General features: G+C 42.1%; 2 protein-coding genes across 3 annotated transcripts; both read right to left on the reverse strand.

Annotated features, from left to right (window-relative positions):
• Nucleotides 1-374: 374 nt before the first annotated feature.
• On the reverse strand, nucleotides 375-8840 carry FBXO4 (F-box protein 4). Of its 2 annotated transcripts, none has more exons than XM_040580561.1 (7): nucleotides 8730-8840; nucleotides 7830-8065; nucleotides 5950-6170; nucleotides 4901-4973; nucleotides 4220-4398; nucleotides 3144-3319; nucleotides 375-2085 (listed from the first exon to the last, which is right to left on the reverse strand). In XM_040580561.1, exons 2-7 carry the CDS (start codon nucleotides 8042-8044, stop codon nucleotides 1996-1998), a joined length of 954 nt encoding a protein of 317 aa, XP_040436495.1. In that variant the 5' UTR covers nucleotides 8045-8065; nucleotides 8730-8840; the 3' UTR covers nucleotides 375-1995. The 2 variants fall into 2 exon arrangements, with proteins under 2 accessions (XP_040436495.1, XP_040436494.1); XM_040580560.1 differs by lacking the exon at nucleotides 8730-8840 and adding an exon at nucleotides 8190-8366.
• On the reverse strand, nucleotides 8493-12351 carry CZH5orf51 (chromosome Z C5orf51 homolog). The gene is made up of 6 exons (XM_040580562.1): nucleotides 12198-12351; nucleotides 11575-11675; nucleotides 11027-11173; nucleotides 10510-10641; nucleotides 10202-10316; nucleotides 8493-8922 (listed from the first exon to the last, which is right to left on the reverse strand). The coding sequence occupies exons 1-6, from the start codon at nucleotides 12334-12336 to the stop codon at nucleotides 8633-8635; spliced, it is 924 nt and encodes a 307-aa protein (XP_040436496.1). The 5' UTR covers nucleotides 12337-12351; the 3' UTR covers nucleotides 8493-8632.
• Nucleotides 12352-12777: the final 426 nt, after the last annotated feature.

Raw genomic sequence — 12777 nt, forward strand, 5'->3', positions numbered from 1 at the left:
CATTCAAGCTACTCCACCACTAGCTCTGCAATTCCTATGATGCCAGAGCTCTGGAACTGCACAGACTTGTAATTCCCACTGCTTTTTTCCTAGGCTGCATCCTTAAAGCTTGTCATTCTTAATTCTCTAAGTTATCCTATTTTTAAATTAATATAAGTGATGTTCTTTAGGTTAAGAAAAATTATATTCCCTACATTATCTTGACCTTTTAATGACAGTGAATTAGTATCTGTTAATTAGATAACATACAATAACATTGTTAATGACAATGATGATTTATCTGTTATGACAGCATGACTGCAGACGTATGTGTGCATGCGTGTGCACACACACGGGAGGGAGGCTCAACACACACAGAAAGACTGTCAATATCGTTCTGTAAAAAATAATTTATTCCTTAAGAAGAAAGCAGAACAAAGATCTTGCATTGAAAAAAAGTCTTTGTAGTAGCTAACATAGAAACAGGTTTCTGCATTCAGCCCTCTACAGATAGAACATCACGGAATTATGGCATGCAGGAAAGTCACATACATCCAGTCACAAAGTGTGGAATTTTCCCAAAATTCTCATAAATCTTTAGTGTCTTCTCTATTTTAAAGGCCAAAGCACACATATCCTATCAAGAAAAGGATAAACCACAGAATTCTCATAGGACAGCTTCCCATGGATTCTCCCTTGAAAATCTGTATGTCCTGATTAGAAGGTGTATAAAAACACCTAGAAAGCTGAGTTAATTGTGCATGGAGATTAAAAAAAAAAAAAACCACGTAACACTTCCTGTGTCTGTTCTGGTTCCTTAAAAAAAAAAAAAAAAACCACTTCTCAATATTCCCAACACAGCTGGGTTGAGCACCACACACATACTTGAGGGCAATTACAGACGAATGTACACTATGTAGCGATATATCTAGGTACCAAAAAAAAATTGTAATTCCATGAAGAAACAGAAAGGAAAAAACAAAAAAAAAAAACCACCTGAACAAAACAAATACATGCATAGGCAAGAAATCCAAGGAGTTTCTGAACATTCATCCATAATTAAAAAAAATATTAAAAAGGTGGAAGACAAGGACTATCTCAAATGGCATCAATATGGAAAATGCAATTCCAGCTGTAAAATGTAATTTCCCTTTTTATAAAAATATGTGCAACTGTGTAGAAAATTTCAAGGCAAGTATACTTCACATCTGCATAGGGCTACAACTATTTGAGTAACTGATAGGTCTTCTGGATTCCATAAATGTCCTGAAGTACTAACAATTCTATTTAATATTTATTCATGACATCAGAGGTATGTCCAGTTCAAGTGAATAATTTCACTGCAACAGAATGCAGAAGATGCTGAAGTCTTCTGTGGTCAGTTAATAAACAAGATCACAAACAAGAAACAATCAATTCATACATGGTAGTTTGTTGCCTTCTAAGAATTTTGGTCTGAGTCAACAATTCTCCCACAGGTGCTATTTCTTGTCCAAGCATTGCTTCTGGAAAAAATACAGAGGAATTTACTATTTTGAAAGAGATACTGTCTTCTTGTCAACTTGCTACTATACTACATACGGTGTATTTTCTTTGGTTGGGAACCATCGCTGTCAAGATCTCCACTGAATATGTTTACTAAATGTGTGATGTGTGCCATACGGCCACGCTGGTGAATGAACCTAGTGTTAGGTGTATTTACAGAAAATAGATTATCAGATATAATTAGAAAAGATTGCACCCTCAAGGCCCCAGCTTTAAAGAAAGAAAAAAATTAAAACACCCAGATTGCTCCCCAAAATAACTTCTTCAGCTGCTGCAATCCAGGCAATCCTACTTGTACTTCTATTTCAGGACTACAGTTGGAAGAAGATTAATTATCGAAGTACATGTAGTGAAATATATGCAGGTCTGACTTTTAAATCTCCTTTCTGACAACACTGTCAGGAAAAGATTCTCACTTCATCTGAACTGCAAAACACCAGTCTCTATACAGTAAAATAATGCACAGTTCCACTACTGTGCATTTTTACAACTTGCTTCTTCCAGGAGCCACTCAATTCCATTTAGCAATCCAGCTAAAGTTGCAGCTACAGTGTCCTGCACCTGTAAAAATTAAAAAAAGAAAGCTGATGTATTAGAGATAACAGATAACAGCATCTAAGAGCACTTTAACATCACTCCATGTCTATCCTTAAAGTCAGAAACACCCATAGCAAATCTAAATTTTAATCACTATTTTAAAGGTCCCTTAGACAAAAAAAGGTTTCTTAAGAGTAAGGTACAAAAAGAAAAAGCTACCTTTTACAAAATTAATTACAAGAGCCATTAGGAAAGCCTTGCATTCTTGGTATCAAGATGAATTTAAACTCAATCATTTCATCAGCTATTCTGGAACAGTATACTTACTTTACAGATAAAATCTACTTGACAATTCTTCTCATAACTCTTAAAGCAAAAATACTGCTAGCTTTAGAATTTAATGCATGTTATTAATTCTTAGATTTTGTGAGGTATTATAAAGTGGCTACTATAATGGTATATTTTTAAAAAGCCTGTAAACATCCTCCCTGTGAAAACAAAGGAATTAAATCAGGATTTTGGTTTTTCTGATTAAGTACTATTCTTTGGCTACACAGTGTCACCAAAAATTAGTTATGTGTGGCTGAGCCATACTGATGTATACTGTGCTTGACAAGCATAAAAGAACAGGCTCTGGACCTCATGTGCTAGGTAAAAAAATGATTTGTCAAAAACTCAATACATCACGTCAAGTGAAGTATTAACAAGACAATTAACGGTCTCCTGAAAATGACAGAAAAATCTACCTTGTGTCCAAGGCCCTGGGCTGTGACTCAGGAAATTTAGGCTGAAATTAACTGAGGCTTTCTTACTCCCTTCAAGACCAGCATTTTGTCCTCTCTTACATTCTGGCTCCATCTGAAGTTTCTGGGCAAGCTACTTAGCTCTCCTATGTTCAGATAGGCTAATGCTTCATCTTAAGTGGACCAAAGAAACTAAATTCTTCACTCAAGTGGAAAGTTCACATACCAGTACTGAAAGCTGCACACTTGCTTAGCTAGGTACAGTTCAGGAACTTCCATAAGCCTAACCTAAATTTAAGCCACAGAGAAACAGAAAATAAAAGGTTTAAAAACAAGTACCATCCAGGGCTGACATAGCAGATTTAGTTGCAACTGATGTGCCATATAAACACAGGGAATTCTTTTCACACCAGTGTGAGAGACACAAGACAACACTAGCAGAGGTCTGTTCGGAGGCCCAAGGGCGGGATCAATCATTGCCAGAATACGAGCCAGTTCCTCTTGACGATCATTCTCTAAGAAACAATTTTTAATATATGAGTATCAAGTATATCAAATCCCAAGGAGTTACTGGGGGTTTTTTGACTTTTCAAATATTTACAGTTTCAGAGGTGAGGAAACAGGGGGCTAGAAGGGATAAGGACAAATTATCTAGTTATCACAAGGCTGGATCATCCTAATTCGTGTCACACTTAGACATCATTTAAAGATCTCCATAGATTCTATTGCAGCCTACTCCAGTCCTTAACATGAGAATGTTTTACAAGTACCTCACAGACATCAAAACTGCAACAAGCCATTAACAAATACACACTGTATGGTCAGCAGCCCTCCTCTACTTGAACAGAGACTTTTCTCCTTAGTATATTCCTTAATATTCCTGTTAACATTTGCTTCTTTTCAGAGCTAGCCCTTTCCCTCCATTTAAAGTTGATCAATGTAAAGACAATTACCACAATAGGTGTTTGGATTATCCTCTTACAGGACTATCCTGATTTGGACTAATCACATCTTTTACTGCAATTTTCCTGGTGAAGGCTCTGCTTCCAGGCTATCACACCACTACCAATGCATTTCAGGCTGCCTCTCCTACCCATGCTCAGGGCTTTTTTTTTCAGCTTTGTTCTTAATTCAGGTAATTTCCCACATGGAGCTTAGACACCAACCACATCAGCATCCTCCATAAACAAAAGAAAGGGCCATAACCCCTCACAGGGAGATGAGGGAGACTGCCTAGGATAGGGGACCTCTTCAACTGGATAAACCACACAGAAACAGCACCAATGAAGCAGATTTTGTAAGAATAAGAACATAAATTTTGATGTACTGTATATTCTTTGCAACCTTTTATGACATTTCAATCATTCGCAGAATATGAAGAAATAAAATCAAGAGAAACAAGAGAAATGCCTTACTTTTATGGGCTTCTGCATTAGCAACATAAATGAATCCATCAACTACTTCGCACACATTTTTCACTTGAGCTATTACACTGTAGTGCACGGCTTGCTGATTCCCTACTATGCTGTTCTCTTGGTAGAACATCTTATTCACAGCAACAGCTTGCTCTGCCCTTGCTCTCCTCCTTTCCACACTGAAAGATATTTCAATGTTTCAGTAATCAGGTTAACTGAGAACGCAAAAAAGCAATTTTGAGTCTAGGCAGTACCGGAAAGGGACAGAAAAATGGTTTGAGCCAGCAAAACATTTCCATTTCTCCCCAACGCCTCCAACTCCCCCTTTTTCTAGTGTACATATACAGATGGTTAGCAATCTGCAAGATGCATACTGAAAATACACCCCAGGATGAGTTTCAAAAGGGAATCAAACAAGGTATCAAGAGGAACAGAAACACCTGTTATGTATTTGTCATACACATTTGCTATGTATAAGGTTTGGAAAAGGTTTATTACTTCCATGTGAAAATTCAGCAGTTGGAGAAAGAAAGAAAAAGATATGCACCTGAAGCTTCGGTTTATGAGATATCCATGCATGTGAATGCACGCATAAAAATCACATGACAAAAACATGAGGAAAAGCATGCAATAACCAAGAAACTGTAGTTTTGTTTTTTTTTTGTGGAGAACAAATCTTACCTAGTGGTTGAATACAACGTCAAAATATTGAATTTTTGATTATTGAACTGAAAACTGACTCCTGACCCAATTCCTACGGAGAAAAAAAAAGAATATATGAGATTACAACTATTTGGTAACTGAATACAACTAAGTACCCCATTGCTATTAGAGGTAGCATATTTTCCATTTTACAAAGAAGTTTTATACATGCTCTAATTGAACAGGCTATTAATTTAAGTAATTTCAACAGTATTAAAAAGAAAACAGGGACATGCTTCCATGTTTCTGATACGTAGACTTGAACCTAGAATAACGTGTATCAGAGAGGAGCTAGACTAGAATAACGTGTATCAGAGAGGAGCTAGACTTCCATTTATTAGCATAAATTGGCACAGAAAGGCTCTAGTCTCTATGACAAGCTGCATCAAAAAACATAAGAGAAAAAAAGTAACACTAAGAAATCATATTTTCTATAAATACAATTCCATTATTGCAGTTCTGCTGTGCTGAAATAAACATCAGTTAAAAAGTAATAAATTTTTGTCTCTGGTTTGGACTGAAGTGAAATTACATATGTCCCAAACTACGTTTTTAAACATTGAAAAAAATCCTTCATCTGTTCCTATAACTATCCTAAATTAAATTTACACCACTTGACACCACAAGACTGAATCATACATAGGGTCAATCTTGACTTTCTGTATTAAAAAAGTGTGTTTTTTAACCATTTACTGCAAGCACTATCTAGAGAAAGTTTTGCCTGCACTTATCCATCACAACAGCAGGCATGACATGTAATTTCATATCAAAACGTAAGCACAAGGAGCAAAATGGTCCATCTGACATTGTGCAAATCTAATCATAAAACCATTCCAGCTATAATTTTATTCCAAATGTTCACTGCGTTTATCCTTCTGATGAATAGAAAAGGAGAAAGTGTGGGGGTTTTTTAACCATTATGCTACTGAGTTTAAGAGGAGAAAAAAGCACCCCTCTTCTCCCCCGATGTCTTTTGCATTGTACCTGTTTATGAAATAAAAAAGCAAAAAAAACAAAACCAGGATTACCATGAATTTGTCTTTGTGGAAGTCCAGCTACTAGCAGAATTTCTGGGCACGTCATCATGTTTTGCACTAAAGAGTCGTCCAGCTCTTCCAAACCTGGCCCAAACATAGCAAAGCGAGGTTCTGCTTGGGTGACCAGTGATTGCAAAAAGGAAGTCACAGCCCCATACCGGGGACGGTTTGATTTCAGACTTCTTCTACTCTGAGGACAGCTTTTTTTATATCTGTGTAAAATAGACGCAACTAGAAATTAAAACAAAATACAAAAGAGGTATCAATCAAACAACATAAATTGATCTAGGTCCCACAGTTGTCACACTTTGTTACCAGTACAACTCGAGCACAGGTCAAACCAAATTGATGGTTTCAAGCACCAGTACAAAGCAGGTAAAGGCATCAGTCCTTTCAAAGTCTAAATACTGACCTTTTAGACCTTAGTACACTTATCTATGGATCTTTTAGTTTACTTTAAAAAATAAAATAAAATTACAAATTTTCTCACCCTCGCCAAACATGCAGTATTGGTAAAATAACATCAAAGCTGATGAGTCACATACAACAGAAAAAAATAAAAAAATAAATAAAATTAAGTGTATTTCAAACTTTAATTAGATCACTTTTGTGTTTATTGAAACATGTAACCACCTGAAAAGGACAGTTTCCACTGCAGGCACAGAGAATGCATGTTGTAAAAGGAGGCAGGTGTTACCTGCCAGCTTATGTGTTCATTTGATGCAAAAGCTGGAAGGCTTTGAAAAGACTTTGGTAATAAAGGGAAAGAATTAAGTCATAGAAGTGAAAGACATCCTAGAGAAGCGACTTCAGTTTTTGCTTCTGTTGTCATGGTAGGTGACTGCTGGACAAAACATTTCAAGGAAACATTAAATATGTGCTCCTCTACACCCAAACCAAGAGATCAGCAAAACCAGTAAGTGCTCACAGACATGATGGAGACCAGTGACAAGTGGTTTAAAACAGGTGATGTTCTGAAGTATTCAGGCCTAAAGAGACTTAAGTCCAATGTCCAAAATCAGTAGATACTCAAATTCTGGGTGTGTCTTTCCCATCTGTAAAGTGGGGATGAAGGTCACAAAGATGGCAGAAGTTAGTAAACCTATCATGAAACAAGTTTCATGAAACCACCTGTGGAAAATTTAACTGCAAATTAAAAAAAAAATTCTGCAAATTAATTAAGAGAATTGAATGAAGTTTAAAAAAAAAAAAGCAACACAAAATTATCTGCCTGTCTTAAATGATCTGCCTGTCTCAAGATTTTTTCTCAGTCATAAAACACATTATGTGTGTTGCCACGCTTTTCAACCACGCCAGCTGAAACCACAGTCTCCGTCTTACGGTCTTTGACAACCCACGCTAAAGCAATACTGCTTGTTAGTCTGTGCACTTGCAAAACAGAAACTTTTTTTCCTAGGTCTTCCAGGTAAGATGAAAAAAACAGATTCATTCCATCTGCTGCACTCTGAAGACATAGTACTTTTATTAAAATAAGAAATCATTGTCATTGCACTGAGCATGAAAAACACATTTTTATCAAGGTAACAGTAAGCACAGCTTCTGAGATTGCTGTATTTCTGTGGCATATTAGACATGCAGTTACACAAAAGGCTTAAATATTTCTGTAACATTAGCTTTGACTTTTTTTTACATTTTACATTCTTGTTGAATTCCAAACTGAAAGAGCTGACGAAACTGTCCAAACCCAGGGAAACGTATCTCCAAAATAAACAACGGTTTCCAGACACACCGAAATTTAAGTGGTGGCTTACAGCACAGCTTTACCACTGTAATATAGGACATGCCTGTGGGCTGAATAATACTGCTGTAGAAAGACTGGAAGTTATGTAAAAGAATACCGAGATACTTACACCGCCATGTAATCATACAGTGCTTTATCGCTGACCTCTGAAAAAGCTTTATTAAAAATCTCCACATCTGGGAGCGATTTCCAATCAACAGATGTCCAAAAGGGGAGATCCCTCAGAAGAAAATACCTCCACAACAATGGGTCTCGCACAGCCGCCCTCCAGTAACGACTCGTGCTTCCCAAATGGCACAAATCATGGGGCGAGAGGAAGGACATGATGTTCAGCTGCACGTTTATCTGAAAACCGACAAGCAGCGGTTTAAGAACCCAGGAACTGGGTCAGTGGCGATGCCAGAGGCGGGATGCCAGGCTCCCCGACCCTTCCCCGACCCTCCCCCGCCCTCCCCCTCATCCCACTCACCGGCAGCATCTGCAGGGCGCTCACCTCCTCCGGGAGCGATGGATGCGGGGGACCCGCGAACGCGGCGGTACCGCCGCGTTCGCGGGTCCCCCGCATCCATCGCTCCCGGAGGACACGCAAACCACCCCGCACAGCGGCTTCCAAACCTCCCCGCTCCTCCGCTCCGCCAGCCGCCATGGCACCGAGCCCTGCCACCGCCCCCCCAGACCTAGTGCGCCGGCGCTGGGGCGGAGACAGGCAGCGATCCGCCTGCGCCACTTCATTGGAAACACCGGCTGAGACTTCGGACCGCTGTTCCAGGAGTTCTTTCAATGCACGTTTTTAATGCCACGGAAGTATACATTTGGATAAGAACGGTCAGACACTGCAGCAGAGACTGCCTCCCTCTAAGCATGCTCTCCTCGGACACCCGCTTTCCTCCAGCACAGCCAAAGGAGTGTATTTTAGTTGTGGGATTTGGCAAAGTACTGCAACATTTGCTTTGCAATTGTTGTGTTCCAGCCTTGGCCTTTTAAAGGTCCCTCACATACAGCCACATACTTCGTTAACATCTTTTTGCCTGTTTCTCGGAAACACAGCAACTCGCTCTGTGATGTGCAGCCCAGGTGCCTGTTAGAGACGGAATCTATTGTCTCAAGGGCTTCCTGCAACCCTTCTCCACAGTGTTGTAGTCCCCAGTAGCACATTTCTCCACTGTACATCATCGCCAGTAAGTGAGTGTCACTAAATATACCTGCAAAAATAATTTACATCAAGTGCTTTATTGCTCTGTTATAAGCAAGTACACAGCTTGTTAAATTCAAGTATTTTTTTTTTAGCAACACTGGAAAAAAATCCAAACAGGCAGTATAAAGCTATTAAACAGGTACACCAAAAACCTAAAATTTTAACCAGAGGACTAACAGTGCCCCAAAGAGAATGTGGATCAAGGCCTTGCTCATTAGCCTCTCCATTTTGTACCTCCGTAACACTAAAATCTTTAAGACTGCCATATAAGTATTACTCTGACAACTGTGTTTGCCTGTTTATCTTAGAAAATTTCAGTATTTCTTTACAATCCATTAAGCACAGGCATAATTACACACATTTATTTTAGGATACTTCTGTGCCTCCCACAATTTAAGCCTATAAGAAGACGCTGTTTAAGCATCATATTAACTCAGGTTAACCAGCAGCAGCTTCAGTATTCGAATGGAAAGCCACAGACGTGTTCACAGTCACCAAAAAAAAAAAAATATCCCTGCAAATAAATCTACAAATCAGTTACTGAACTTGGCTTTGTATTGTGGAGCTGAATTGCAGCAATGCCACACTGTCAGCTGAAATCAAGCAAAGTGCTCCATCCCCCCACAGGCAGAGTAGAGCTAGTTTTGCATACAACGTGGACATCCTGTCCACAGCACAGGTGTTTAATCTTACAAATCTCCTTCTGCTGCATCACCCTACCTGCACGACACTGACGCAGCCTCAGATCCTCATGTAAATACACTATAGTAATGCAACTTACATAAAGCTACATGAAGTGGAGACAGAATAAAAGTTTGCCACATCTAACCAACTCTACATGTATTTTCTACCTGTGTGAAGTCAGTAATTCTGTGTTCGTATCTGTGTTCTCCTAGACCTAAATAGGAATACCAACACAGGAACAGGTAAGCACTCTCTGTAGTCATATTTGTGCTTTCTCAACATTTGTCAACTGACAACTGGCATCATAAAATACCCATTGCCACAGCTCACTTTCCTCCTGCGCAGTCAAAAAAAACAGAGGAAATGAGCACTGCCATCTCTTGAAATCCATGAACCAAACAGAAGGGGGGGGGGGGGGGAGAGGAAGACACTGCTGACTACTCATCTGTCCCACCTTGTTGTTGATGTTCTAAAAAGTGACAGTTTTTAAATGCAAATGAAGTCCAACAACAAAAATACGCAATAAAGCATTTCATAAAGTGCAGCAGTTATTAGGAAGAGCGGATTGTGGGGGTTTTGGAGTTTTGGCTTTTTTTTTTTACCTTCACCGAGTAATCTAGCTGTGTCTTTATCTTGAAGTGAGACATCTTCATTTAGCTGAAGAGGGCATCTAAAGCTAAGCATCTTCACCAAGTAATGAACTCCATCATTAAGACACTGAGTACAGTTAAAAAACAACAAAAAAAAAAGTTCTGATTAATTTAAATGATAGCCAGAAATACTTCTTGATATGAATCTCCCAAAACCCTATTTAAAAAAGGTGAGGGGGGAAGCCATATTTTTCAAATTAAAAGGAGTCAAACTTTAAAACTGCATTCACACACTCATAGAACTTTCAAATTTCTTTTACCTTTTTAAATATGGCAATGTTTTCTCGTAGCCATTCATGCCTTTCTTTTGCTGTATGACAATACATGTAAAGCAGGGCTCCTTTTCTCCAGTAAAGACATTCTAACAGCTCTGCACCAAGGATGCTGATGGGCTGAAATAAAAGCCAACAACTGGGCTAACCCAAATGTAAAAGAAAAATGGAACTACTCAAACACACACAAATGCAAACAGTGTTATAGCAAGTCTCTAACTTTAGAGACTGTACTTAACAGCAAGTCACAGACACAAGCCTAATAGTTTGGATTTAAACTGCCAAAAGCACATGGAATCATGAAATGGTAGCATGAAAAATTCTGAGCACACAAGTTCTTTGAAAAAATATTTTCAAGAATCACTATTTAAATACAAATAAGACTTGAATTTTTTTCAGATCTTAAATCCTGCCCATCAAAAATACGACTAGTACTATCACAGATTTTTTTTTATTTTAAAATAGTGAATAATTAATTCTCTGGCTGAATAACATTAGCACTCACTTCTTCATTTATGTTGTATTCCCACACTAGGTCTTCTGGTTCTGAGAGAATACAAATAAGTTCTTTAACTTTTTGCAAGGAAGATTCCTCTGGAAAATCTTCATCCACAAGCTGGTTTTCCTCAAAATACGTAATATCTAAGACAGCCTACGAAAACAAGATACACAATGTAAAAATGCTACCAGCAAAACAATCAGATGGTGGTGTGCAGTAACACACAAACTTGTTACGGTTTATAAAACTGAACAATTTTACAGTCATTTTTAAGATTTAGTTTACAAAAGCTGCAAGCCGAAGTATTGTAAGATTGTTGACAGTGAATGTGAACTCAAAACCGTTTCTGTCTTTACAGTACCAGAATAATCATTGTCCATCCCAAGTCATCTTCTAATCCAGACAAGCCGCAGCCGCCTGCAGATGCTCACTGCACACATCAGGTAACAGATACCTTTCCGTTACATCCTCCTTCCTACAGCCAACCCTCTCCCGTACCCTCAGTCTGGCACAGATTCTTGGAAGCGAGTTCTTCAACACTTTAAATGTACTACCTGTGTATAGAGCTGCAAAAGCATGGAAGGACGTTCTCTCCCTTCGTTACAGAGGTCCTCCAGCTTGCCCAGAGTCGCAGAGCCCTTTGCTAAGAAGGTATCTGAAGGGAAAACACAAGGCTTGCTTAGCATGGAAAAGCACCACCCACGCGAGCCTGGCGCGCTCTCCCTCCCCACTCCGTATCCACCTGTCGGCACCTACAACAGGAGCTGAATAACGCGGCATTTCCCCAGGCCCACCGTCCTTACACCGCACCTCTCACGGCGAACCGGGGGCACCCACGGCCACGGGCTGCTGCTCCAAAGCCCGCCCCGCACACGCCCCTGGCAGACACCCACGGCGGCGGCACCACCCGCTAACGCGCGGGCTCGGGCTGCGGGCCCCGGCCGCCCGGCCCCGCAAGGCGCCCGCGGGAGGCCCGGGCCGGCGGCGGCGCCGCTCCGAGGCGGGGCTCCCTCCGGGGCAGGGCGAAGCACGGCCCTCGGCAGCGACCCCGCGGCCCCGGGCCCGCCCCGCAGCGCGGCGGGACGCGGCTCAGCCCGGCGGCGGCAGAGGGCGGAGCGGGCCCGCCGCAACGCCGGGCTGAGCCCAGCCCCGTCCCCTCCCTCCCACGGCCTCTCACCGTCGCCGCCCGCTCGGCCGCGCGCCGCCAGCCGCCGGCCCAGCGCCGCCATCCGCAGCCGCAGCGCGGGCACCGGGCCCCCGGGCACCGCGTCCCTCGCCGCAGCGTCCCCCGCCGCAGCGCCCCCCGCCGCCGCCATCGCCGCCAGCGACGGGGCAGCCGTGAGGGCGGGCCGGCCCCCGGCGCAGGGCGCTGGGCCGAGCGGCGCGCAGGCGCAGCAGCGACAGGGCGGTGGGCGCTGCGGGACCGCGCCTGGCCGGGGCGGGCCGGGGGGCGGCCGGCTGCCGGCGGGGCGCGCGGGGCGGGGCGCGCGGGGCGGGGCGGGTCCCTGGCGGCGCCGCTGCCGCCACCTGCCGGCCGGGCTGTGCCTGCGGGCCGAGGCAGCGAGGGGCCCGCGGCACCTCAGCGCCCCCGGCACCTCAGCCCCCCCGGTGCTGCCCCAGGCAGAGCGGACAGGCGGTGAAACTTCGGTTTAGTTTTTCTGAGGGATTAAAGCTGTTGTGTAGCCGGCGTCTATGGCTTCCGCAGGTCTGCCAGGGTCCCCAGGGAGAGTCCTTGGCGTGTCCCTGTGTTGCCCCCA

Source organism: Falco naumanni, chromosome Z, assembly GCF_017639655.2.
Source record: "Falco naumanni isolate bFalNau1 chromosome Z, bFalNau1.pat, whole genome shotgun sequence".
Lineage (NCBI taxonomy): Eukaryota > Metazoa > Chordata > Aves > Falconiformes > Falconidae > Falco > Falco naumanni.

What these genes read in the sequence shown, in the direction of transcription:
- FBXO4 (XM_040580560.1), bottom strand. Translation starts at nt 8,366, where the DNA reads ATGGCGGCTGGCGGAGCGGAGGAGCGGGGAGGTTTGGAAGCCGCTGTG. An exon ending in CTGTATGATTACATGGCGGT is followed by an intron (nt 6,171 to 7,829) that starts GTAAGTATCTCG and finishes TATTTTACACAG; the next exon opens with ATATAAAAAAAGCTGTCCTC. An exon ending in TCCACAAAGACAAATTCATG is followed by an intron (nt 4,974 to 5,949) that starts GTAATCCTGGTT and finishes TTTTCTCCGTAG; the next exon opens with GAATTGGGTCAGGAGTCAGT.
- CZH5orf51 (XM_040580562.1), bottom strand. Translation starts at nt 12,336, where the DNA reads ATGGCGGCGGCGGGGGGCGCTGCGGCGGGGGACGCTGCGGCGAGGGAC. An exon ending in AATACAACATAAATGAAGAA is followed by an intron (nt 10,642 to 11,026) that starts GTGAGTGCTAAT and finishes CTTTTATTTCAG; the next exon opens with CCCATCAGCATCCTTGGTGC. An exon ending in ACATTGCCATATTTAAAAAG is followed by an intron (nt 10,317 to 10,509) that starts GTAAAAGAAATT and finishes AACTGTACTCAG; the next exon opens with TGTCTTAATGATGGAGTTCA.